The 27,255-nt window shown below is 40.7% G+C and overlaps 3 protein-coding genes across 3 annotated transcripts; all 3 read right to left on the bottom strand.

Moving 5' to 3' along the window:
• Positions 1-8,579: 8,579 nt before the first annotated feature.
• On the bottom strand, positions 8,580-10,005 carry LOC130879494 (hemoglobin subunit beta-H1). Its single transcript, XM_057778089.1, has 3 exons — positions 9,914-10,005; positions 9,539-9,761; positions 8,580-8,708 (listed from the first exon to the last, which is right to left on the bottom strand). The coding sequence occupies exons 1-3, from the start codon at positions 10,003-10,005 to the stop codon at positions 8,580-8,582; spliced, it is 444 nt and encodes a 147-aa protein (XP_057634072.1).
• A 2,892-nt stretch (positions 10,006-12,897) lies between these two features.
• Positions 12,898-14,562, bottom strand: LOC130879495 (hemoglobin subunit beta-H0). The gene is made up of 3 exons (XM_057778090.1): positions 14,471-14,562; positions 14,121-14,343; positions 12,898-13,026 (listed from the first exon to the last, which is right to left on the bottom strand). The coding sequence occupies exons 1-3, from the start codon at positions 14,560-14,562 to the stop codon at positions 12,898-12,900; spliced, it is 444 nt and encodes a 147-aa protein (XP_057634073.1).
• Positions 14,563-17,043: 2,481 nt separating this feature from the next.
• Positions 17,044-18,354, bottom strand: LOC130879499 (hemoglobin subunit epsilon-Y2). The gene is made up of 3 exons (XM_057778098.1): positions 18,263-18,354; positions 17,921-18,143; positions 17,044-17,172 (listed from the first exon to the last, which is right to left on the bottom strand). The coding sequence occupies exons 1-3, from the start codon at positions 18,352-18,354 to the stop codon at positions 17,044-17,046; spliced, it is 444 nt and encodes a 147-aa protein (XP_057634081.1).
• Between the last annotated feature and the right edge of the window lie 8,901 nt (positions 18,355-27,255).

Genomic DNA, 27,255 nt, shown 5'->3' with positions numbered 1-27,255 from the left:
CTCAGCCTGGGAAAGGTTGCTCAGTTGACAGGTGTTTCAGAACTTCACCAAAGGATCCCATCACCTTCCTGCCAAGAGCTTTCATCTGGGGTTACCCTCAGTGGCAACATGGAAGAAAATGACATCACATGCTCAAAGTAGTTATTGTACTGTGGAAAGACAAACGCCAGCCTTGGCAGTGAAAACATCAAAGGACAGAGAAATTTAGTGCCCCCACAGATCCGGCTCCATATGTTCCCTTGTGCTGTTTGTCCTAACATCTCCAGGGATTAGTACCAATTTCTTCTGCCTTCCTCATCCCACATGCCAGTGATGGCAGCCTTCTCATCATCAGTTAGCTCTACAGCATGTCTCTGTGTGAGGTTCCTAGTAAACACAGCTGCATTACAGTAAATGCACAGCTAGCCCTGCTTGGCTCCTATAGTAACTTGTTAGGCTGCCTTTGCTTGATATTCCTGGGGGCCTGCTCTTTTCTGAAGGGAAAGGGAGGAGGAGAGGGGAGGTAGGGAAAGTCTAGGAGGTGTGTCAGGAGGGGCAAGTGCAGTTGAGGTGCTTTATATAAGAGAATTTAAAAAAAAATTTAAAGAGAATTTTATGCTTTTATTCCAATTCAACTATAACTTGATATGCCATGTTTTGTTGATATCAGTGGTAGGTCTGTCCTTTTCTAAATAGAAACAGAGGAGGTGTGGATGGGGGTGGAGTAGCGGAGAGTTGGGGGTGGTGAGGACTAGAAGGATGGGAGGGATGGGAAATTGTGGTTGGGATGTAAAATAGATAGATAGATAGATAGATAGATAGATAGATAGATAGATAGATAGATAGATAGATAGATAAAATTTTAAAAAGAAGGGAGTGAAGGGAGGAAGGCTGTGAGGCTTAGAATGGAATGGAAAAAACGAAGGGGGAATGTGTAAAGTGAACGAGAGATGTTTTATCTTATAACATAAAACTGATAAAAATCACCAAATATAAAGATTCCAAGCTATGTAATTGGTAGGTTGATCTTCTGTGCTGAGAAACTGGGAATGCAAATTGAGGGTTGTAAATAAGTCCTGGCTCACTGGCACCGCCAGCCAATATGATCGTGTTTATACATCAAAATATCAATGTCAAGGCTGTTTTCTGATCCTGAAGAGGAATTGTATATTATGGCAGGGCAGAGCAATTCCAAAAGTGACTTTTAAATTATGTTATCGATCATTATTATTTGACTTATAAACCAAAATATCTTGAAATTTTTGTAAACAGATAGATGTCCTAATTTTTTGCTTAAGTTTTGCTTTGTTTCTTTGTATACATTTTTATTGTGTTAAACCTAACATGACATTTATCACCAACCATTTAACAGCCAATTTTGGTGCTGTTAGATACCTTCTGAGTTTTGTATGGCCATCACCGTCCTCCACCTTCCTTCTGCCCCATTTCAGACAGAGATTGCACTGCATCTCCCCCAGCCTTGAGTAAAGCATTTTCATCCTGTTCCGCCTTTTGTGTCTGGGATAAAATTAGTCTAGTTTGCTACAGTGAAGCCCACACCCTATGTTAGCACACAGATTCTATTTTATTTGTATTTTATAATGGCTTTTATAATTTATTTATTGTATTTATAGTAACTTTGTAATTTGTTTATATATTTATTGAAACAGAGTTCCACTATGTAACACTAACTAGCCTAGAACTCACTATATAGACTATCTTGCTCTTGAATGCACAGAGATCCATCTGTCTCTGCTCCTTAATGCTGGGATTAAGAACATGAATTACCACACCTGATCAGATTCTTATTGTTCCTATGCAGAAGTGGACTTTAGAAGTAGATTCAGTAAAGACAAAGCACTATAGCACACTTGTAGCAGGGAAGGAAGTAGCAATGCTATCTGTGTTATCAGGCTTGGCCCATGATAACTGAGAAGGGGACTACAAGGGCGGGGGGAGGGGGAGTCAAGTCCACAAGTGTGATGCTGAATAGATCAAGATTTGTCTGGTGCACACTGTATTTGGAACATTCTTAAACAAGCCAAAATGAAATATCGAATATGTAAGTTTGGCTTCCTCAAAGAGCACAGCCAGATTAAGAATATAAGAAGGAAACAGATCTCAGTCTGCACTATAAACCATCACTTCTACCTTTAAAAAAAATAGCAAAAAATACACTTTACCAAATTTTCCTAAAATCTTGCAACACATTTATGATTACCCAATCACTGACCCTTCTTATGAAAAAAGGAAATTGATTCTGAAACACGGTTAGTAGATATGCTGAGCTGCTACGTGATGTCATTAATCCCACAGCCACTGTCAAGCCTTGCTACCCAGGGAGTGATTTGAGAGCAGTGTTGCGATAGGATGAAGCCTTAAATTAGAAAGATCTCAGTCCTGTAATATATGTTTTTGATCACAGGAAGGAAAACAAGAAAAGTCAAGAAAACTAAACGCTGTTTTGTGTAAGGTTATTGGACTGACTGAAGCAGCTGACACTGGTAGAAAAGTGTCAGCAGAAGAAGTGGAAAACCTGGTAGCCGCTGGCAACCTGGAAGACACCTGTGTGGAGAAGTCTCATGATAAACACTTCCACCTGTGTGGAGGAGTCCAATAATAGACACTTCCACCTGTGTGGAGTGAAGGAGTCCGATAGACACTCCCACCTGTGTGGAGGAGTCTGATAGACACTCCCACCTGTGTGGAGGAGTCCACTGATAGACACTCCCACCTGTGTGGAGGAGTTCGCTGATAGACATTCCCACCTGTGTGGAGGAGTCAGGTAGAACTTCCACCTGCGTGGAGGAGTCTGATAAACACTCCCACCTGTGTGGAGGAGTCAGGTAGAAACTTCCACCTGTGTGGAGGAGTCCGACAGACACTTCCACCTGTGTGGAGGAGTCAGGTAGAAACTTCCACCTGTGTGAAGGAGTCCGACAGACACTTCCACCTGTGTGGAGGTGAGTGAGTAGAGCTAGAAAGCAGGCCGAAGGTGGGGATTGGGTAAATAACCCTGAAGAGTTTGAGCAATAATGACATACCCACAAAGTAGTTTGACAGTGAAGCTTTAGGGAGCATAAAAAAATGTGTGATAAAATAGAGTTCAAAGAGTCACTGTTTGTTTTAACTCAGAATTGATTTCAATTAAGGAAATGCAAACTTTGATGGGAGGATATTTAAGTTACAATTGGTGTCAGAGTAGATGCTCTGGATTTTGATGACAAAACACTGGGGGGAGAGATGCATATGAGAAAGGTGTGCACAGAGAGTTAAAGAAATACTGGCTGTCATGTAAATACACCATCAACTCAAGTGTAAATACTTCTTGCCTATTTACCACGTGGCTATCCTGAACTATTTAACATTTGAATTTTAATCAGCATAAAATAAACTCAATAATTAAACTCAGTTCAGTTCTAGTTTCTGTGAGCCTGAATGAGTTAGTTGTGCTAATGCTGCTTTATTCACTTGTAAAAGTGCAAATTGACCTGATTCATAATACTCAACACTGAGACAATTGTACTCATATGCATAGCACAGTGTGTAGGAGGCATACATCTGAGTAGGTGGCATTGTTTTTCTTTCAGTTCTGCTTTTTCAGTTCTTTCCAAGAAACTAACTCTGCTTGACTTCTCTTAGAATTTGTCTCTAGTAACTTGTCAAGATGCTGGCCTAGGCAGCTATCATGCATTACATGCCTTAGAGGAGAGAGAGGTACAGGATTATCAGTTAAGAGTATCCTAGGTTGCAGACTGAGTTAAAGTCATCTGTTCTACATGAGACCTTGTCTCAAAACAGTAAATATAATAACACTATCATCAACAACAAATTGGTATCGGTGAATGCTCAGCAAATGATAGACTTTTTATGCAAGTATATGGACTTGAATTTGATTCCCTGTATCCTGCTTAAAATTAAAACCATCAAGTATGGTGATGGTTCAGATGTTCCCAGAGGCAGAAAGTGGGATTCCTGAGATTTACTGGCTCACCAGCCTAGGCTGCATAGCCTTTAACTTATTTGGTTGATATATCTGGGAGGCCTGCTCTTTTCTAAGAGGAAACAGAGGAGTGGATCTGGGAGAGAGGGGGAGAAACTGGGAGGAGTACTACATGAAAGAAAAGAAAGAGAGAGAGAGGAAAGAAAAATTTTAAAAATGCATTTGTCCCTTGTATTCCTTAACACAGAGTCATACCAATATAATTGCACAGACTTACACCTGGACACTTATGCAAACATTCTTAAAGAAGTAATAATAATAAATTTATGTCAGTGACATATTTTCAGTCTTTTTTGGTATCTTCCTTTTTTGTATTTTCATTGGTAAAAATTGCTAAAGAACCAAAAATTTAACCTTCATTTGTTAAAAATCATTCATCATCCTTGTTAGGAAAAAAATTAAGATCAGCGGCTTGGCCAGCACAAAGAAATCCAATTAGGACAGATCAACCCAAATTAAAATGCCCATCGGGTTGCTGAGAACATGGTTGGGAGACAGGAAAGCAGGGAGCACATGCAAACCTGGAACCATGTGTTTCTCCTCTGGGAGTCCACTTAAATAACCTGTGGGAGGTCCTGACCTCCCCCTGGGGGAGGGGTCAGGACCTAGCATGCTGGGATTTGGAGTCCAGACTAATGCAACTTGCAGGCCAGGGGGCTAGGATGGATGCCAGGGGCTGGGGCTACACTCCAGACTTAACAATCCTGATCTGTATATAAGTAAATCAGAAACAATTTTAAAATGATATTATTTGGATTTTTGACTGGAAAGGCCATCGCTGCAGCATCAATCTGTCACTTCATGAAGTGACCAACCAGAATCGAGAGGAGTCAAGAAAAAGAAATGGATAGTGTTTTCTATTTCCGTCCATTTGCATGCAAAATTCAAGAAGTCATTGTTTTTTACTGCTGAGTAGTACTCTAATATGTATATATTCCATACTTTCTTCATCAGTTCTTCCATTGAAGGGCATCTAGGTTGTTTCCAGGTTCTGGCTATTACAAACAATGCTGCTATGAACATAGTTGAGCATATATTTTTGTTGTATGATAGGGCATCTCTTGGGTATATTCCCAAGAGTGGTATTGCTGGGTCCAGGGGTAGGTTGATCCCAAATTTCCTGACAAACCACCACACTGCTTTCCAAAGTGGTTGCACAAGTTTGCATTCCCACCAGCAATGGATGAGTGTACCCCTTACTCCACAAGCTCTCCAGCAAAGGCTATCATTGGTGTTTTTTATTTTAGCCATTCTGACAGGTGTAAGATGGTATCTTAAAGTTGTCTTGGTTTGCATTTCCCTGATCGTTAAGGAAGTTGAGCATGACCTTAAGTGTCTTTTGGCCATTTGAACTTCTTCTGAGTGAGATAAGCCAGATCCAAAAAGAGGAACATGGGATGTACTCACTCATAATTGGTTTCTAGCCATAAATAAAGGACATTGAGCCTATAATTCGTGATCCTAGAGAAGCTAAATAAGAAGGTGAATCCAAAGAAAAACATATAGTCATCCTCCTGGATATTAACCTTCATCAGGCGATGAAAGGAGACAGAGACAGAGACCCACATTGGAGCAATGGACTGAAATTCCAAGGTCCAAATCAGGAGCAGAAGGAGAGAGAGCATGAGCAAGGAACTCAGGACCGCGAGGGGTGCACCCACATACTGAGACAATGGGGATGATCTATCGGGAACTCACCAAGGCCAGTTGGACTGGGTCTAAAAAAGCATGGGATAAAACCGGACTCGTTGAACGTAACGGACAAAGAGGACTGCTGAGAAGTCAAGAACAGTGGCACTGGGTTTTGATCCTACTGCACATACTGGCTTTGTGGGAGCCTGGGCAGTTTGGATGCTCACCTTACTAGACCTGGAAGGAGGTGGGAGGTCCTTGGACTTCCCACAGGGCAGGGAACCCTGACTGCTCTTCAGGCTGATGAGGGAGGGGGACTTGATTGGGGGAGAGGGAGAGAAATGGGAGGCAGTGGCGGGGAGGAGGCAGAAATCTTTAATAATTAAACAAATAAATAAAAATAAAGAAAGAAAGAAAGAAAGAAAGAAAGAAAGAAAGAAAGAAAGAAAGAAAGAAAGAAAGAGAAATGGAAATGGATATGGCTCTTCCTAGCTTAGTGACATCATTTTGAATTCAGTGAGATCCCACATGTATTCTAATGAGACTGCTATAAAATTTCGTGGACTTCAGAAATGCCCTAGTCTCCATCTCTAAGAATTATTGGTCTCCATCCTTGTGGTGGAGACAAAGAGGAAAGTCAAATATCGACCAAATGCAAAGAGTTCAAGAAATGAGAATTGGAATTATTTTTGCCCCAATCTGTCACTATAGTTCCCAGAATTTACACATTCAAACACAATTGCTTTTGATTTTGTTTTTTAATTTTATTTTATTAACATTTTTTTCATTTATTTTATGTACCTCCCACAGTTTCCCCTCCCTCCTCTCCTCCAGCTTCTCACCATCCCTCTCATTTATCCCTATCCTCTCCTCCTCCTTCTCCATTTAGAGAGGGGCAGGCCTCCCATGGGCTGGAACATAGCAAGGCACATCAAGTTGAGGCAGGCAAGCTCCTCCCCCAGCATAAAGACTGGGCGAGCTAATTCAAAGAGAATAGGTTCCCAAAAGCCTGCTAAGTGCCAAGGACAGGTCCTGATCTCACTGCTAGGAGCCTTACAAACAGACCAAGCTACATAACTGTCACAAACATTCAGAGGGCTTAGATCAGTCCCATGCAAGCTCCCTAACTGTTGGTTCAGAGTCCATGTAATCTCAAGAGCTCCGGTCGATGTCTCTATGGGTTCCCCCATCATAACCCTGACCCTCCTTAAGCATAACCTTGGCTTCTACAACCCCCTCCTCCATTTCTTCAGCAAGACTCCTGGACTTCGGTCCAAATGTCAAGCATTGATGTTTGAAACTGACTCAAGACTGGGAAATTCAGTGTCCCTGAGCAACCTGAACTCTCTGAAGCAAATTCAGTGACATGAGGGTCCCAGGCCACTTCACGGCTTTCTCTAGCTATATACACTGGGTGGAGTGACGTCAGATATCCTCCCTCCATTTTCTACCCAATCTTCCTGGAAATCTGGCACCAGGTCTGCCTCATTCTACCTTTGCCGGTCCTTCCCAGGCTGGGAGCCTCACTTCACTTTCTGGGTTTAAACAATTACACTCCCTGTGTGCCCAGTGTCTGCAATGTTGAATTCAGTTATATATGCAAGAAGGTTACTACCTCAATTATCCCAAATTTTGTCCAGTTATTTAAGGAGAGTTATAGTTACTAAAATTTTACTCCATTGTTTGAAACTGTATGTATAGCTATCGATTGAACCTGGGAACTTTGCGCCTACTGGCAAGCACTGTAGAATTTTCTACATCTTCACCCTCTCTTTCCATTTTCATTGTGCCACCATATCCAGTAATTTCTGTAGTCTGGCTTGACATTGCTAAATGCTCCTGGGAAGTCTCAGGCTAGCTCATAAGTATTGGATTTACCATCTCCTGTTACATAGTTGTATGTTATAATTCTATACTCAGGGACCTGTAACTTTTGGTCTCTTCAATAGCCCTCTATATTGAACAGTCATTAATAAAGATACCAAGATATCCTTCAGGAGTTAGACCATGTGGGCCTTCTCATAATTATGTAGTCTTCATTCATATGAAATCGTCCTTGTTCTCAAATGATCCCTAAATTTACTATTTCTCTGGTACCTTTAACCTCACTTCAGGACTTGTTACATCCTGTTACACAATGCCTTAGCTGTTATTCTTCATTGTGCCAGTGAAGTGACCCTCACACGTGACTAAAGGAAAGTACAGCTACAGTAACTCCTCAAACTTTTTCAAACAAGATCCCACATATCACTCTGCTCCCCATTTACTTTGATATCTCAGTCTCACAAGGTATAAGCCAGCTCTTCAAAAATGCACAAAGAATTAAAAATAATACTTCTAGCTTGCATTTTAAATACATAAGGATTTCTCTTAAAAAATCTACAGCTTGTTTGGGGGTTAAAGAGAGGACTCAGATATAAAAGCATTTGCTGCTCTTCCAAATGACCAGACTTGAATTCCCAGCACCCACATGGCAGTTCATAACCAGCTGTACCTCCAGTCCAGGGGATATGACCCTCTCTTGGTCTGCATACACGTAGTACACACGCAAACATGCAGGCAAAACTCTCATACACATATTGTAAAACTTAAGAAATATTTTAGATGTCTCACTAGCCTTCTTTCCCTCTAATCACTTGCTACCCTTGTTTTTACCTTGTACAATAAATGTTTTGTACCCTACCACATACTGAATGAACCCTTTCTTCTCTTCCTGAAGAATTTTTGTCATCTTTTCATCCTCCTTGAGCCTCACCACTTTTCCACAGTATATCCTTTCCTCCCCACCCATAAGCCCACCCAGATCTTCTTTCAGTGTAAAAGTTAAAAAAAAAAAAACAATATTAGATTATTGAGAATCAACTTTATTAAACAAAATCTGTGCTCTTAAGGCCTAGCCCAGTCCTCATGTGCTCGAAGAGAGCATAAGAGACACACAGGATTACTGGTCTACAGAAATGGGAGATTAATGGTACTTGTGGGCTAGAGCATTGGCCACACCAATCACCAGCTTCTGCCAGGCAGCGTGCACCTCAGGGGTAAATTCCTTGGCAAAATGACCAGAAAGGACAATCACCAACATGTTGCCCAGGAGCTGTAACAAAAAAAAAAAAAAAAATGGCATATAGGAGTGATAGGTAGAGGTTCAAAGCGATGGCATATAAAAATTATATCCCGTGAGGATCCCAGACTCTCACTACCTATCCCTTCACCTCTGACAAACTTGGCAACCCATTGCATGACTCTTCTTGTTCCCACACACCACTCAACCAGCTGGATCTGTACTCTTCCTCATTCCGCCCTTTTACCTCCTGTATTCCTTGCCTCCTGTCTCATTTACCAATGGACTAATCTAAATGAACATAAGACTGCAGGGTAACAAGATGCTTAATGGAGTCAAGCGTCCAACCAATAAAAAAGCCTCCAATTATGCCGATGTTGAATGGGAATGTAAAATACTTAGACAGTTTGTCAAAAGATGAGCAAGATAAGCTTTTTTGGATTCATTCATATCCTTCCCTAAAGTATCGATTATTAGGCACCAAACAAATAAGATATTTTCTCTTCCTAATGACAATATATCCAGTTCAAATTCTGTTTTTTCTTGCATAAATCTAAAAATTTCTAAAAATACACTCTTTAAAAAAAACATCCAGTATCTGAACCCTTTGTTTCCCAATGCTAGAGATCCAACACAAGGCCTCAGGCATGCTAGGAGTACAGTCTATGCTGCACCAAAATCTTTCTCTTCCACAGTATTTGCAGAGCTAAATATTAATTTAGACTTATACTACTTATTTACTGAAGCTAGTTTTGGAGCCATGTAGATGAGAATCTGTGAAGTCGTTACCAGTCATGGTATCAAGTCCCAGTAATGTCGCTAGCAAACATAGTAATGAGCACACGAGCATGTTCTGAACTGACCTTGAAGTTCTCAGGGTCCACGTGAAGCTTGTCACAGTGAAGCTCACTCAGATGAGCAAAGACCTCCTTGAGGTTGTCCATGTTCTTAACCGCCAAACCTAGGGATGTCAGCACTTTCTTGCCATGGGCTCTGACTCTGGGGTTACCCATGACGGCTTGGGCAGAAGAGAGGTTTCCAAACTTGTCAAAGAATCTCTGAGTCCATGGGTAGACAATCAGGAGCCTGACACACAGGGCAGTAGAAGTTAGAAAGTCAGAACGTGTCACCACCCGCTAGTGGAAGCCTGGTTAGTTCTGCCATGCACATTCCCCACCCCCACCCCCACCCCCACCCCCACCCCCTGATTCCTCCCCTGCCCTGGGCTCCCATCCTACCTTCCCAGGGTTTCTCCTCCAGCTTTTTCCACATCCACTTTTTCCCATATGCTTGTGATAGCAGCCTTCTCTTCAGCTGTGAAGTGAACCATGGTGTCAGGTCAAGAAGCTGGGAGTTGATCTCAGGTGTGTGGAAGGCAGTGTACTCAAGTGGCTGAAGGCCTGGCCTTTTATTCTTCACTCTGGACCTTGCACCCCTTCCCCCTCCCCAGGACTCTGAGGCCATTGGTCAAGAGAGGCTGGGCAAGACAGGGGTGCGGTCCAGTGGAGTCAGGTTTAGATAGCATTCCCAGTAAGATAGTGTCAAGCAGGCCCCTTCCCTCATGGGGGAGACCCTCCTGCTGCTTTTCATAGCATTTACTCTCTCTCTTTCCTTCTTTGCTTTTCTTTGGTCCCATCCCCTCCCAACAGGAGATTTGCAAGGGTATCTTTCACACTCTCTCCTTTTCATCTGGAGCCTTGCAAGTCAGTAGATTAAAGCTGAAGCAGAGACAAACACGGGGCAGCCCTAGAGAGGATGAGGCTCTTTTTTGGCATGGAAATCAGTATCTGAATGGCAGGAATATGCCCCTTACTCAGAAGCCATGCAATATAAGGAAGTGCTGTGCAAACCATTGGGTGCATTTTCTAGAGGTTTAGGCCATGATCTCCCTATTTCCCCACAACCTCAGGCATGCAATCATGTCTCCAGGAACAAAACAAACAAACCAAAATTTTGTATTATCCTGACCTGTATATGTGAATATGCGAGTAAATATATTGACAGTTATTTTTCCATTGTCTTGCTTTTTCACATTGTAGTGGCGCTAGGCGTAGCTAGCTCTCAAGCGGGTGGTAAATGTCTCTTCTTTCTACAACACAGAACTATCAGCCTTTGTCTGCTGACATCTAGAGCCAAATCATTAGTGACGGCAAGAAGAGAAAGAAATTGATAAAAGTGGGCATTGTCTCATCTATTGGCAGGCCCAGTGATAACCAATTTCAGTGCCTTGTACAAGGTCTGAATTTTTTATTGCCATATTGAAAAGCTAGGAGGACCAGAAAGATCAATGTTGTTGATAACGTGAAACTAAAGAACCATTCTTCCCTCATCTTTAAAGTAGACAAAGACTACTTAAACTATCATCCCCAGTCATGTTTGAGTCTTCTTCAGTCATTCTCCATATCTATGGAGTCAAGAGCAGGTGCTGTCCTCTGACTTCTACCATTTAAATATCCCCAAACATTCACATGAGATTGACTTAGGAGGTGAATGTCTTTGAGCAACTTTAAACTCTCAGGTGTGATTTCCCCACCTGAGTGTCTCACGGCATGCCTTATATAGTTACACCCACTCAAGGTTTGCAAGTTCGTAGTTTCTGTTTCCTACTCATACCTTCCAGTATGTCTGACCCCATGTCTGTCTCTCCCACCTTCAGTCATTGCTGCAGTTGCACACCTTGCTTCACTTGCTTAGTTTAAACCTTTATAACACTGTGACATCCGGTTCCTGAGGATTTAGATCAACTTTGGATTCGTAAGGAGGATATTTTCTCAATAGCCCCTTTCTTCAGTCGGTTTTCCCGAGACTCTTTATTGGTTACTAATCAATTCATTCAGTGTTCTTACTTTAGTGGTACTGGGAATTGAATCTCTGACATTCCACATGTTAGGCCAGTGCTCCACACTGAGCAGCATCCTCAGACCAGGATTTATTCTGAGACAGCAACTCGCTAAGTTGTAGGTGAGCCTTGAACTGACTCTGGCTCAGGCAGTCTGTTAAACTGTGCTACTTTGCTTGTACTTTCAAGTAGGGGGGATGATAAGCAGGCTTCACCAGGTGGGTTTATTGTTTCCTACCTAATAAAGTAGATTTTTACAATCTAAGTCCCTAATTGTCTAATTTTCGCAAAATTCTACCTCTTCAATACCCTATAGTTTTATACAAATCATTAAAATCTAGTTTACAGGCTTTAGATTACAGAAAGTTTTAGCATCCATGTAGACTTCCCATGTATGAAATTGCCATCATCCCCTGAGAGGGTTCCACTTATATCCTTTCTCTCTCACCATCTCATCACTCGCTATAGTCTGACAGGGAATTACAGCGAATTGTGTCTCATATCTTTGCCTCTTCATTGAGACAATGAACTCCTTCAAAACATAAGCCTGCTATTGTTTCACTGAAACGTTTTCTTAAATGTTCACTGCTCTTTGTCAGTTTGTCCTTTTTCTTGCAATCAGACCCACAGAACACCTGATAAAGCATCTGCTGGAAAATGTACACTGAGAGGTGGAGAGACAATGATGACCCAGTGTTTAAGAGTAATTAGTGCTCTCAGAGGAACTGAGTTCAGTTCTCGGCATCAATGGCAGGCGGCGCACAACCCCCCATAACTCCAGTTCCAGTGAGACCTGACCAGTACTAGTCTGGACCTCTTAGAATCTTGAACTCACATGCACAAACCCAAACACAATCAGACACAGAGGCACGTGATTAAAAATTAAGTAAATTGTTTCTTAAAATAAAGAATCTGAGTACATTGTTTATGTCAGCTTAGTCATTAGATCTGTGTAAAGCTTTGTCTTAATTAAACAAGACATATCACAAGCTGCTCCTGACATTTGTCACACTAAGTCATTGCACTGCAGTACAACGCCTTCCCCAGCAGATTAACCTTTGCTTTCCCACATGACAATTCTTCTCAACTCTTCACCCTCCCTGACACCTTAGGAAAATCTCCTAACATCTACCTTCCTCCCCTGAGTCCCGATACAGTTTTCAGAGAAACTTGGGTTTCCTGTTATGCTGCTCCCCTACTATGAGCCCTTCAACCTTCTTTCTTTAACACAAAAGTGAGAAATATACAATGAGAAATATGACTCTTGTGTTACTGAAGAGAATAGACTTTATTCAACAGAACTCTGGTTTCAAATTCCAGCACAGTGGTCTTATGTAGATGGGGCGGAGGGTACACAGAGTGCTGGTCATCAGGAAAGGGGGCTCAGTGGTACTTGTGGGCTAGAGCATTGGCCACTCCTGCCACCAACTTCTGCCAGGCAGCCTGCACCTCGGCCGTGAATTCTTTGCCAAAGTAAGAAGAAAGAACAATCACCAGCATGTTTCCCAGGAGCTGTGAGAGAAAACACAAAAATGAGGAAAAAGACAGAAAAGGGAATTTACATGAAAAAATAGTATGTTTAAGTTACTTTTTTTGAGGACTCCAATCCTCAACTATCTGTTCACTCTAATGAAGAGGTTGCTTCAGTTTCACTGTTCAAATGCCCTCCTTGCTCCCCATTGAACCTCTTCTGGCCTGCTTCCTTTTGTTTCCACAATCTTCCATTTTTATGTCTCTTATTCCTTTTCTTAGTCACAAACGGCCTGGCTTCAGTAAGCACAGGATTTCAGTGTAGAAGCACACTTACTAGAGTTTAAGTCTGCGATGACAGAGCATTCACTCCTTCTGATATTACTCATTAGGACTGTAATGATTTTTAGGAAGTCCATCACACTAAGAAAAATCTGTCTAGTTTTCTTCTCATATCTTTCCTGAAGTGTCAATCATTTAGAATCCATATAAATAATGTATTTCTCCTTCTCTAAAACAAAATGTCAACTTCAAATGCTATTTCTACTTCCACATATATGCTAGCTTTCTTTTTAAAAAGTAGAGAGGAATTCGTAATGAACTCCAAAAGTCTATTCCTTTTTTCCTTCGGTAGGCATCACGTAAAACACTTCATGTGCCATGCGAAAGTATTCTGCCAACTGAGTTACATACTGAGACAATACTGAATTACATAGTGAGATAATACAAGTCTGTCTATTCTGAATATTTGCAAACTTATAGAAGAAGTTTCTAGCAATTCACTAACACTAGATCTAGACCCACATATTTTGAGATCTGTGACATTTATAATAACTTTCTTTTTATTATTAATTAAATTTGTTCATTTATTTTATATTATGACCACAGTTTTCCCTCCATCCCTCCATTCTGTCCCCTGCCCCCTGTCCACTCCTGTTTCTATTCAGGAAGGAGTATATCAAGTTGAGATAGGACTAAGCCACTCCCCTTGTATTAAGGCTGAGGAAGACAACCCAATATGAGGAATAGATTTCTGGAAACAAACAAAAAGCAGCAGGTACTGATCATGCTTTTAACTTTCATTCTTTCCCCCATGTCATATTTAAATTGAGCACATGAGCATATTCTGAACTGACCTTGAAGTTCTCAGGATCCACGTGAAGCTTGTCACAGTGAAGCTCACTCAGATGAGCAAAGACCTCCTTGAGGTTGTCCATGTTCTTAACCGCCAAACCTAGGGATGTCAGCACTTTCTTGCCATGGGCTCTGACTCTGGGGTTACCCATGACGGCTTGGGCAGAAGAGAGGTTTCCAAACTTGTCAAAGAATCTCTGAGTCCATGGGTAGACAATCAGGAGCCTGACACACAGGGCAGTAGAAGTTAGAAAGTCAGAACGTGTCACCACCCGCTAGTGGAAGCCTGGTTAGTTCTGCCATGCATGACTTCCCCCCTCCATTCCTCCCCTATCCTGGGCTCCCATCCTACCTTCCCAGGGTTTCTCCTCCAGCTTTTTCCACATCCACTTTTTCCCATATGCTTGTGATAGCAGCCTTCTCTTCAGCTGTGAAGTGAACCATGGTGTCAGGTCAAGAAGCTGGGAGTTGATCTCAGGTGTGTGGAAGGCAGTGTACTCAAGTGGCTGAAGGCCTGGCCTTTTATTCTTCACTCTGGACCTTGCACCCCTTCCCCCTCCCCAGGACTCTGAGGCCATTGGTCAAGAGAGGCTGGGCAAGACAGGGGTGCGGTCCAGTGGAGTCAGGTTTAGATAGCATTCCCAGTAAGATAGTGTCAAGCAGGCCCCTTCCCTCATGGGGGAGACCCTCCTGCTGCTTTTCATAGCATTTATTCTCTTTCCTTCTTTGCTTTTCTTTGGTCCCCTCTCCTCCCAACAGGAGATTTGCAAGGGTATCTTTCATGCTCTCTCCTTTTCATCTTGAGCCTTTAAGTCAGTAGATTAAAGCTGAAGCAGAGACAAACACGGGGCAGCCCTAGAGAGGATGAGACTGTTTTCTGGCATGGGAATCAGGACCTGAGTGACAGAAATATGCCCCTTACTCAGAAGCCATGCAATACAAGGAAGTGCTGTGCAAACCGTTTGATGCATTTTCTAGAGATTTAGGCCATGATCTCCCTCTTTCCCCACAGCCTCAGGAAAGCAGTTCCTAATACATTTCCGTTTCTGAGTAGGAATAGATTGGTGTTAGAGCAAATATGGTCTCTACATTTGCCTTCATCATACTGTAAAATAGAGCAGTCTGCTGTGTGCCGATGATAGCGTTTAAGCCCTAGGAGCACACTGCTTCCCTGTAGAATGTGCAGCTGCCTGGCGGTGCAGGAAGTGGGGTCAGCGCTCTTGTCAGGTTGAGTCCTAGAAGGCTGAATGACTGGCCTTTCAGGTGCTTCAACCAGGCTCTGCCTACAGGTTGTGTATTCACAAAATAACTGAAGCACCAGGGGTATTTCCATCCAGTAACAGTGCGCATGCTGGGACAGAGTTGCACGTTAGGAACTCCCTCCCTCGTGGTGACTTTCTTTCTTTCTTTTTTTTTTTGCGTTTCTTTTTTTCTAATTATTATTATTTTCGTTTTTTATTGATTTTTATTGAGCTCTACATTTTTCTTTGCTCCCCTCCCTGCCTCTCCCCTCCCCTTCAACCCTCCCCCGAATTCCCCATGCTCCCTGTTTACTCAGGAGATCTTGTCTTTTTCTACTTTCATGAAGATTAGATCTGTATATGTCTCTCGTAGTGTCCTCATTGTTGTCTAAGTAGTGGTGACTTTCTACTAAGAGTTTTAAGAATTCTTTGTTCTTACCATATATCGGTGGAAGGATTTTTTGGTGTATCAGTACAAAATGTACAGTCTGAGAGAAAACCAAGTACATTATCTTTAATGTAAGACGTTTGTGAGCTGGTAGTAATGTATACGGATCTACCCAAATAGCCAAATTGCCACCTGAACCCCAGTTCTACTGGAAAACAAAAGCTCTGGCTTCCAGGAGCACCTCCTTACACAAACACAAATACATACACACAGACTTATAAAACTTAAAATAATAAATAGCTTTTAAAACATTTTTGAAATTATGATATAGTTACAACTTATCTTTCTTTCTTCTCCTTTGTCCAACCCTTGTATCTACCCTCCTTCCTCTCTTTCAAATTTATGGCTTCTTTTGTCATTCATTGTCATTACATGCATATATGTATATGTAAATGTATTCTTCACCCCTCATCCAGAGAACTTTTCTTTGCAATAGATGGAGACCACTACAGACACCCAGCACACATCAAAATGCAGAGTTGTGGAACCCAGTCCCAGTGAATACATTTACAAAGCACTCCCACACCCAAGGCTAAAGGGATACTGAAGAAGAGGTACAAAAGATTGCAAGTGCCAGAGGATCAGGGAGTTTATTGTGAGACCCAGTTACATGAATGAGGGAAAACCCATCAAACTTTAACCACACACAAAGAATTACAGGCAACTAAATGATGCTGAGAACTGGAGAAATAATCTTCCCCAGGGAAAAGCATGCCAATTGGTTATCCAATAAATGCTTTTAAGAAGAAGAGGACAGGCATTAAATAATTTAAAATAATAGTTCTATCTTAGCTCTTGGCTCTCTCAAACTTTTTCTTAATGGAAATGGGATATTTCACAACCTGCCATGAGCTATCACATGACACTATTTTCTTTACCCACCACAGTATGTTTTTATATATTCCAACACAATTCCTTCTCCACTAACTGAACTCTTTCTTCTCTTTGAGAATTCTTTCCCCTGGGTTTGAAGAAGCCTTCCACAGCATCTATTTTCCTCCCTTGAGTACTTCCAGTTTCAGAGAAACCTGGGTGTCTTCCTCTGCTTCCCCTCTCCCACCAACCCATCAGACAGTTTTCTTTAGCAATAGAGTAAAAAACAGACAAGACAAGAGTGATTACTGAGATGAATGATCTTTATTAAACAACCTGTGTTCTCATGGACCAGTCCAGTACTCATGTGCATCAAGGGAGCATAGGGGACACACAGAATTGCTGGACATCTAGAGAGAGGGCTCAGTGATACTTGTGGGACAGAGCATTGGCCACCCCAGCCACCACCTTCTGCCAGGCAGCCTGCACCTCGGGCGTGAATTCCTTGCCGAAGTGACTGGCCAAAACGATCACCAGCACATTACCCAGGAGCTGTTCAAGGAAAGACAAAATAAACAGATTGGTACATTAAATGCAGGCTCAGAAAAAAAAAATACAAGAAAAACAAAAAGATATTTTGAGCCTATACTCTTAACACATCCTGTATCAAACTCCACATTCAATCATCTCTGATAAGCATAGGTTCAATTTTGCTATTGTCTTGACACTCACCACTTCTCTGCCTGTTTTCTCACTCTTTCTCCTCTTTCCATTAGATTCATATACCTTTATTGTTACTTTTCCCATTCACCAATTGTCTATTATCTATAAATACAGAATTTCTGTGCTACAAGTTCTCTTGGTGGAGTTTTAAAACCATCACCGATGCAGGAACAAGCCTCCACTTGTCGCAATGCTCACTTTGGAATTAAACACATTTTTATAATGCTGATAAAGAAATTCCATCTTTAAATTGCTCCCCAAATCTTTTCTTCAACGTCAATTATTAGTATCTATAGAAGTTAAGCTATTTTCCTCTCCAGATTCCAGTTCTTCTTGCACAGATCAGTTATTCTTTCCTGTTACTCTCCATGATAAGTACAATAAAATTCTATCATGACAAAATTTTCTAAATGCCTGTAAACGCACTTAGGCTTCTTACAGCCATTCATTATCATCCTGCCTAGACCAGTGAACTTTGAAATCTGTGTTGGCATCACCACCACTCAATTCCAAGCTTCCTCCATTTTTGTCCCCAAGACAAATGCAAAATAAAGTAGTGAGCTTGTTCTGAACTCACCTTGAAGTTCTCAGGATCCACATGTAGCTTGTCACAGTGCAGTTCACTGAGTTTAGCCAAGGCAGACTTGAGGTTGTCTAGGTTTTTAATGGCTTCTCCAAGAGAAGTCAGCACCTTCTTGCCATGGGCTTTGACCCTCGGGTTACCCATTATGGCAGAGGCGGAGGACAAGTTCCCAAAGCTGTCAAAGAACCTCTGAGTCCATGGGTATACAACGAGAAGCCTGTGAAATAGGTGAGAGACATGGAAAAGTCAGGGATTCTCAGAATTCTTGACTTTCCTGGCTAGTTGTCCAAAGTACTATTCACCCTTCTCTCAGATGAATCGGCAACCAAGTCTTACCGTCCCAGGGCTTCACCACCAATATCTTCCACGTTCACCTTGCTCCACAGGCCATTGACCAGAGCCTTTTCCTCAGCAGTGAAGTTCACCATGATGTCAGGTCTGAGAGCTTGCTGCTGATCACAGGAGTGTCAGAAGCAGGTATGTACTGCTGCTGGAAATGGTGGCCTTTTATTCTTCACGGACGATGTTGTGGCCCTTTGTTCCATACAATTCTTTAAAGCTATTGGTCAGCCTGACCTGTGGTCCTCATGGGTGGAGCCAGGTTATGGGAGGGTGGGAGGGTCAGTAGTAACTGTACACTGAGTTTATGATAATACAGTTTAGATATGGGGCCAGTCTTTCTTTTTTGGTCCCTCCTTTAACAAAAACTTTTTTATTCATTCTCTTTTCATTCTCCTCTCTTCCTGTGTAAACTTCCAAGATAACACCCACCTCTTTCCTCATATTTCCAAGAAATTCACAGAGAGGAGCTTAACCCACTGTAGGAAAAAATTTTATGTCTAAAATAATGATGATAAGAACAAACTAAAGAAAAAGGGAATTTGTGCTGTGGACACAGAATTGCATCTGATTCTTCTCTTGAGATATGTGGATTAAAACTACGTCTTCTAGATATGTATTGTCCCAAGTGAACAAGAATCATATTTGGTTGCCTCTGTCAGATGAATACAGTAGCAAAGGATTGATAATGGGACCAAAGATTCAATTCTAAAATACACCAGGAAGTGATGTCATGAAGAAGATGGGTTCCAAGTTCACCTTTTGTGTTTCTAGAGTCCTCTGACTGACTTCTATGGCCCTTGGCTCCTTTGTGAATATTGCCCTGGACTCTTTTATTGCTTATTTTCATATAGACAGTTCTCATCTGTGGGATGGAGCTAAAATTACTTTAAAGTAGGCCATATGATCCAGCTGAGGAACTGACACACCAGTCACCTGGAGAGACGTTTGGGGATGCTCAGCTTTTGTTGTAGCTGAAGGTTATGATCTCCAGAGCCCTTGATATCTACTCATGTCTTGGGGTCACTTGTTAGTTGTTACATATTGGAGCTGAAGTTAGAAGTCTACATTTGTGAGAATTTCACCCATGTGCATGTAGGATAGTCTCTACACCACCCTGATTAACCTGCATCTGGCAATATAATTGTCGTTATCTACCTTTTCTTTAAATAAAGAAATGAAGTCACAAAGGTGACATAACTGTAAGTTGAGAGAGTTGATGACTGAGGGAAGGATGCAGATGTGTGCACAGTTTAGCTTTCCTAGCTACAGAAAAGGTCACCTACATAATCTAGTTGCCCTTCCAAGTCCCTGCCTCCTGTCAGTTCTGCATATGTTCTTTCCTTTACCTCCTTTGTTGTTCCCTGTGTTTCTAATAGCCCTATGAGTTTCTCTTCCAGAAGATTTCATTTTTTTAAGTTTAATTCTAATCCTTATATAGCAATATGGCTTCTATGTCTCCAGTCCTTATATTCCAGGTTTAGCCAGGGCCTTTTCACTATAACCTTTGATTTGCCTTGTCTTTTATGATGACTCTTTATGTGTATAACACAGCCGTTTCTGACACATGAGCATGCCTCTCCTTTTCTTCCTCCTATGATTGGAGAAGCTGTTATCTAACTTATAGTCTTCCCAAATTTGCATCATTACAAACCATTGAATCCCTGCCCCACTTTCAGTTTTTACTCTATAGTTTTCTGGGTACAGATTCTAAGCAATGGCCAATATAAATGTGAACTTACGTTTTTATGACAGAGACCAATTTGACAAGCTGTTAGTTACTAAATAGTGTGCATAAAATTATATACATAGGATTGCTGAGAATATCCATGTAGTTGCCATACACATGCTGAAATAGCTACCTTTGCTATAATATTGCATATACTTCCTCATGAACACATTAGATTTAGTGGTTGATCCATAGCAACCATAATATCTACTTCATAAAGGTTAATGGTAAGAATAACTGTAATAACTATAGTATGGCATTTTAAAAATGCTCTGTGGGTCCAGTTTAAGTTTTTGTCTAGAAGAGACAACATAGAAAATAGAACTCTAGGTTGAGAAAGATGTTTCATTATTTAAGAATAAGACTCAATAGACAATAAAGATAGCTGTATGCCAAACTGAGTTACACAGCAAGACCTTGTCTCAAAAACCCAAGTTGGAGGCTCAGCCAAAACAGTATTTGCCTAGCATGTACAAAGTCCAGGAATTGGATTCACTCCTAAGCACTGCCCACACGTTTTTAAAGAAAGAATCAAATAGTGTGCCAATTTTATATACTATTAGTATGGGACATTGAACAGTGCATTGTTTGTAGTTAAATAACCCCTTTGATATATGTTTTTTTAGTGTTGCCCAAGAAAAAGTCTTCTTCACCATAGTTTTAAAATTATATATATATATATATATATATATATATATATATATATAAAATTATATAATTATATATATATATATGAAGTTTCTGAGCAGGAAAAAATTGTTCCCAATTCTTACTGAAAGAAATGGTCACTGTTTTGCTTCATTGCATGTCTACATTCATATCCTTCTAACAGCAATAAACGGGATAGAATATCTCCACTAAGTGTTGCATTCACCAGGAATGTCTTACTGACTAATTGCATCAAGGTGGCATCCCTGCAGAAAGCCTCTAAACTAGAGAATAAGGAACAAGCCATGGACAGTGTCAGATGAGCTTAGGCAGCAGCCCCATGAATGTATTGGAGGTAGAGCTGCCTCTCATTCTCAGAGTGGCTCCCTGCTGTTTGACAGACCTCACAGAGGCTACACTGAGCAAACCAGGCAGAGATGTGCATAGCTTTTATTTACCCGGAGAGGTTTGTACACAGCCAGCCAGTTGGTCTCCGTTTCCTTTAGCTATGGAACTTGAAGTTTGTACTTGAATCTGGTAACCTAGAAAAGTCATAAATGCCCTATTTTATTCCAAGCTGTCACTTTGTTTTCTTGGTTTCTTTACCATGCTTTCATTGTTGTTATTTGTTTGTTTGTTTGTTTGTTTGTTTTTTAACTTGAGTCCATGAGTAAATTAAGTTGCAAAGTTGTCTGTTATTAGGATTAAAATTCTGGAGAACTTTTTTTTGTGTGTGTGTTGAATAATCACTTCATGTATTCCATAAACCAAGATCAGCCTACCAAAACACTCTGACATAGTCAAAAATACTTTTGCTCTTATTATGGTGGGTGCTTTTTGTTTTCAATTTTCCCTTCCAGCTAACACCACTACCTTAGGGAATGGCCAAATTTCATTATTTTTAACCAGTTAATTAAGTCATTTAGTAACTGGTGAACTTCATTGAACTTAGACATACATTTGAATAATTTCTAAATAAAATTGGCTCCAAAGTTATGCAGAAGTTAAAATTCTATGGATGCTTCTGTTGGAAATGATCCTACTGTGTGCTTAGGGTCTATCTGTACTTCTAACTGGCAAGGTGAATTTCTATTAGTAATTTTTGAAATATAAGAAAAATGAAAAATTATATCTTGCCTACATATGCCTCTTCAAGATTTGTATTGTCCTGTGTGGAAGTTTTAACTTAGGGTAATTCCTAAATTGCAAACTTGCATCTCTTTGGAAAAATATAAAAGTATGAGAGTTAGAGAAGTAAGCAGAAACTAAATGACAGCCACCTTGACAAAGTCCAGACCCCATTGCTTAGCAAGGTCATCCCAGTGGGGCCTATGAGAAACAACCCTGTGCTTGTTGTTCCTGGGGTTGGCAATATTTAATGATCGTCCTTGCCCCAAAATTCATAGCTCAGAGGAATTATTCTAAACATAAGTCTTCACCTCTGGACTGTTGAATCTGAGGTAGCTGAACTTTTATTTTGCAGAGTCCTAGATCCAGGTGTTGAGAGAACACTTCCCTGCATGCCAACCTCACAGGCCTGTGGTGTGGTTTCTCACTAGACCTATTTCCTTCCCTCCATCTTCCTTTTATTTTTCCTTTTTTTCCTTCTTCTTCCTTTTTATTCTTGGCCATCTGTCTAGGTACTTGGGGCTTTCTTTTATTTTATTTTAAGAGAAGTCAAAGGAGCTGCTGTTTTCTTCTCCTGGGCTTGGGATGGTGACAACTAGGTGGGGTCAGAGACTGTGGGGACAGATAAGGAGCAGAGGTGCAGAGCTGAGTCAAGGTTGGGGCTTTGCTGAACTGGTGAGATTTGAAGTGTTCAGACTCCTACCTTCTATATCCCATCACTATTCCTTCATGAGGAATGGGCTCTGGGATAGTGTTCAAGGATCTGGCTTGCGAAAGTCTGGTAAATATGTTTAGAGTTTTACATTCATAAGTATATACATATTGCTACAAATGTGTGGCTATTATCAAAATTTACAAGGATACCATGACTATCTATATATAGCTTATGGAGCCCACAGAGGCAAGGAAATAAGTTGCATTCTCGAAATTTCACTGAGATACCATATTCTTTTCAAAGACAAAACAAACAAGATCCCAAATGATCAAAAGGGGAACTCAAATGTTATAAAGGAGCTGGAACGACCCCAAGGCCAGAGACTTTTAACTGTAATCTCATTAATTTCTTTTTATTTATCTATTAAAAATTTCTACCTCCTCCCATCCTCCCATTTCCTTCCCCCTCCTCCCTCCACCTCTCCCCCTCCCTCTCCAGTCCTAAGAGAAATCAGGGTGCCCTGCTCTGTGAGAAGTCCAAATTTCTTATATATAATTGAAAATTTTATAATTAAGAAACTAGCCCAGGTAGAAACTGTAGGGAAAAAAAGGTTTCCTGTTGGCTACTCTAGCAATGCTTTGAACCTCACATGGTTTCTCCAGGCAATTGCTCTCCTTTACCTGTGGGAATGAACAAAAGCCACTCCTGAGCTGTTGACACAATGTGATGATCTCAATGGCATAACTACAGCATGGCTGCCATGTGTGTACATATTTGTGCTCATGCTAATGCATGTTCATTTCTAAGTGGGAGTATGGATTAGTTTCAAGATTTTGAGGCTGAATAAGCAAGCAGGAACTTTGTGCTGACCTCCATCCATGCCTGTAGTCATTGCAATCATGACCTCAGAACTGCCTTGACAGGTCTATTGGATGGGTAATTAGAGAAACTAGAAGCCATCTTTGGAACTTGGGTGCACAGCAACCTTTCAGTCAAAACAATGTTAGGCAATATCCCTCTAAGAAGGGGACCAGTGACTTAGAAGCCATGACATTTTAGTTGGAAGAAATTTACATTTTCTTTGAGGCGAGAAAATTCTCTGATGTCAGAATAATCAGAGAAAATACACCTGTGCAGTGACAGCCTTTGGTACAGAGACTGCAATTTCTACATTAGCAAAGGAGGAAGACTGGGTGCTTCCTTTTCTTCCTCCAAATGTGTATTGCATCCCTACATCCTGATGAGTACTTCCTGTATGTTCAAAATGGTGTGAGAATGGAGGAATCCCACTCAACAAGCATTTATAACACCGATTCTAACCTAAACTAAGCTTCTGTACTGGAATACAGGGTACCTGAGAACTTGTCCAGGAACTACCTAGTACAAGTTCAATGACTGCAACTGTTCTAATAGCATTTGATTAATTATTGCATATTTTATAAACAAAATTCCTGTATGTGTGTGTACACTAAAAATGTATGATTCTATTGCTTCTATGTTTAAGACTGAAGAATAAACACTGAATTCAAAAGAATTGATTATGCTATAACATCTAATAAGAATAATGAAAATAATTTTTATTCAGAAAATAAAATGCTCTACGATATGTCACACAGTGTTTTAGGGTCCCCTTTTCTTCATGGTGCTGGTGGAGGCAATGTCTTCATCAAGTAACAAATTTCTTTTTTCTTGCCACCATCTCTGTGGACTTCTTGCTGGAGACCCAGATAGCACTCATCACTCAAGGCTGAAAACATCTGGCCACACACCCTAAGCCTCAGCATTACTCAGCATGACTCAGCACTGCTGTGCCTGGCTGAGATGCTGGCTCTGAAGGCCAAACACACCCAAAGGGTGGTGGGGAGGGTGAGAACTGACTCAGCAGGGGCCCAGCCAACCTTCTCTGTGCTTGGACTATGGGAATGCAACAACAGAGACCTAGAGACAGAATATGAAGGAATGAAAGAATGGAGTTTATTTAAGTCAGAATTGGGGGTGGGGGAAACAGAGGGTTGTGAGTTTGTAGAAAGCCTAATAGTCATTCAGGAAGGGGTTTTAGAACACCTGTAGTGTGCTGATCTTAATATCAATGCTTGAGGCTTAAGTGAGACTAACATAAACCATTTGTCTGCCAGAAGTCCTGGTCAAAGCTAACAATCACAATACAAGATTATAATATTTTCCAAAATTTATAGATTATAAGGTTGGAAATACATGTCTTTTAAAAACTTAGGGATGAATAAAAGATGTAACACAATATAAAGAACATAAACTGGAGTTTTCTTATTGAGTTTCTCTCTCTCTCTCTCTCTCTCTCTCTCTCTCTCTCTCTTTCTCTCTCTCTCCTGGGCAAGGTATGGGGAACTAATTAAGTAAGATTCATTGACTTGTTGTGATATATTACATTCAGAAGTGTTGCTGAACAGGAACAGACAAAGCAACTTCCTCATTAGCACAGGCGGCTCCTTCTTTCTCTCCTACACCAGACTTTTCATAAGCCTACCCAGTTAAAGCAGGTCACATAAGAAAACAGGAAGCCAGTGAAGGTCTGCAACAAATACAAGCTGATTTCAGATGAAACTAAGCCATCAGTGTTTGGAATGAACATAGAGAAGGTCCCAGAACCTCAAGAGGTAGAGGCAGTCAGATCTCTGTGAGTACCAACCCAGCCTGCGCTACAGGCTGTGCTCTAGTGAAATCATGACGCAGAAAGAAGAAAGAAGGAAGGAAGGAAGGAAGGAAGGAAGGAAGGAAGGAAGGAAGGAAGGAAGGAAGGAAGGAAGGAAGGAAGGAAGGAAAGAGAAGAAAAGGACAGGACTTGTTATCCTAGAAGTATCACCTACTTTCTGTGTGAACTTCATCAAGTTCTTTGGCTTCTTCAAGTTGTGAAACAGAAGAGCGTAGGATGAAAGGACTGTGAACTTATTGATTAGAGACTTAGAAACATAGCACATACTTAGTAGGTATTAGTTATTATAACAATATCATCCCAAGTTATATGTAACTATTAAGTTCATGTGCTACTTTGAGATAGTGACTAGATAATATACTTGAGGCATTTCTTTTCAACTTAAAATAATTAAACCTACTTTTATTTAATAGATATAAATGTCTCCTACCAAATCGTTTTAGAGAAGATACAGATTCACATATAAGTTTTAAATGTGTTGAATTCTAGAAATTTATACTGTCTATTGTGGGGTTTTTTTGATATTTAACAAATAGTTTAATTTAATAAAGTATGTTTAAGTTTTTTAAATTTCTTTTTCATTGTTTTTGTTGAGCTATACATTTTTCTCTGCTTCCATCCCTTCTTTCTACCTTCTCCCATGACTCCCATGTTTCCAATTTACTCTAGAGATCTTGTCTTTTTCTCCTTCCTATGTAGCTCCATGTGTGTCTCTCATAGGTTCTTTTTGTTGTCTAGGTTCTCTGAAGTTGTGGACTCTAGGCTGGTTTTTCTTTGTTTTATGTCTAAAAGCCACTTATCAGTGAGTACATATTATATTTGTCTTTCTGGATCTGGGTTACCTCACTCAATATATTTTTTCTAGATCCATTCATTTGCCCACAGATTTTAAAATGTCATTATTTTTTACTGCTGAGTAAGTCTCCATTGTGTAAATGTACCACATTTCCTTTATCCATTCTTTGGTTGAGAGACATCTAGGTTGTTTCCACGTTCTGGCTATTACGAATAATGTTGCTATGAACATAACTGAGCACATGTCCTTGTGGTATGATTGAGTATTCTTTGCATATGTGCCCAAGAATGGCATTGCTGGGTCTTGAGGTAGATTGCTTCCAAATTTTCTGAGAAATCGCCATACAGATTTCCAAATCAGCTATACATGTTTGCATTCCCACTAGAGATGGAAAAGTGTTCCCCTTTATCCCACATTTTCTTCAGCATAAGCTGTCATCAGTGTTTTGGATCTTGGCCATTCTAGCGCAGACTCTGAGGGCAGCAATAAATAAATGGGACTTTGTGAAACTGAGAAGCTTCTGTGCAGCAAAGGAAATGGTCAACAAGACAAAATGACAGCATACAGAATGGGAAAATATCTTCACCAACCCCACATCAAGCAGAGGACTGATCTCCAAAATATAAAAAGAACACAAGAAACTTTACATCAAAGGAATACATAATCCAATTTTAAAAAATGGGATACAGACTTAAACAGAGAACTCTCAACAGATGAATCTCAAATGACTGGAAGACACTTAAAAAAAATACTCAACATCCTTAGCCATCAGAGAAAGACGCAAATCAAAACAACTCTGAAATTTTATCTTTCACCTGTCTATTGTGTTCTTAAGCAAGAGTCACAGGCTAGGGGAGAGGTTGGGATCTCAGTGACTTTAAAGTTACCCTTGAACCCAAGTTTAGTTCTAGGACCTTCTACTTGTATGATATGGAGGGACCTACTTCTCCCCTCTGGCCTTCAATACCTTCTTCTACAAAATGAAGCAAGTGAGCATTAGGGTTTGAATGCTGAATGTCTCTTATAGGCTCTGTTTGAACAGTCTTCCACAGCTGGTGCTACTAGTCAGGCTATATTACTTGAATTTCAAACGTAAGCAGATTCATTTTATTTTAAAATATTATTTACGTCTTCAAAAGCTAATTTCCCAGGAGATATTTGATTACAAGTCATCCTACTGGAACTTCTGGTCAGCCTTCTTTACCCAGACACTCCTTTTCACCCATTTTCTTTATTTTTTCTCTATGCAAGCTATCTTCTCCCTAGCCTGACCAATAGGCATTTCTCCAAGAAACCTCTAAGTTTAGCCTTAGAGGGACAGTGATAGGTGACTTCTGAACAATAG

Source organism: Chionomys nivalis, chromosome 8 (genome assembly GCF_950005125.1).
Source record: "Chionomys nivalis chromosome 8, mChiNiv1.1, whole genome shotgun sequence".
Lineage (NCBI taxonomy): Eukaryota > Metazoa > Chordata > Mammalia > Rodentia > Cricetidae > Chionomys > Chionomys nivalis.
This window is presented reverse-complemented; position numbering and strand designations above follow the sequence as displayed.

Bases quoted from the DNA above. Each gene is read 5' to 3' on its own strand.
- LOC130879494 (XM_057778089.1), bottom strand. From the start codon at position 10,005: ATGGTTCACTTCACAGCTGAAGAGAAGGCTGCTATCACAAGCATATGG. The intron at 9,762-9,913 runs GTAGGATGGGAG...CCTGTGTGTCAG, and splicing joins GGAGGAGAAACCCTGGGAAG to GCTCCTGATTGTCTACCCAT. The intron at 8,709-9,538 runs GTCAGTTCAGAA...TTTTTGTTACAG, and splicing joins TGGACCCTGAGAACTTCAAG to CTCCTGGGCAACATGTTGGT.
- LOC130879495 (XM_057778090.1), bottom strand. From the start codon at position 14,562: ATGGTTCACTTCACAGCTGAAGAGAAGGCTGCTATCACAAGCATATGG. The intron at 14,344-14,470 runs GTAGGATGGGAG...CCTGTGTGTCAG, and splicing joins GGAGGAGAAACCCTGGGAAG to GCTCCTGATTGTCTACCCAT. The intron at 13,027-14,120 runs GTCAGTTCAGAA...TTTCTCTCACAG, and splicing joins TGGATCCTGAGAACTTCAAG to CTCCTGGGAAACATGCTGGT.
- LOC130879499 (XM_057778098.1), bottom strand. From the start codon at position 18,354: ATGGTGAACTTCACTGCTGAGGAAAAGGCTCTGGTCAATGGCCTGTGG. The intron at 18,144-18,262 runs GTAAGACTTGGT...CCTATTTCACAG, and splicing joins GGTGGTGAAGCCCTGGGACG to GCTTCTCGTTGTATACCCAT. The intron at 17,173-17,920 runs GTGAGTTCAGAA...TTCCTTGAACAG, and splicing joins TGGATCCTGAGAACTTCAAG to CTCCTGGGTAATGTGCTGGT.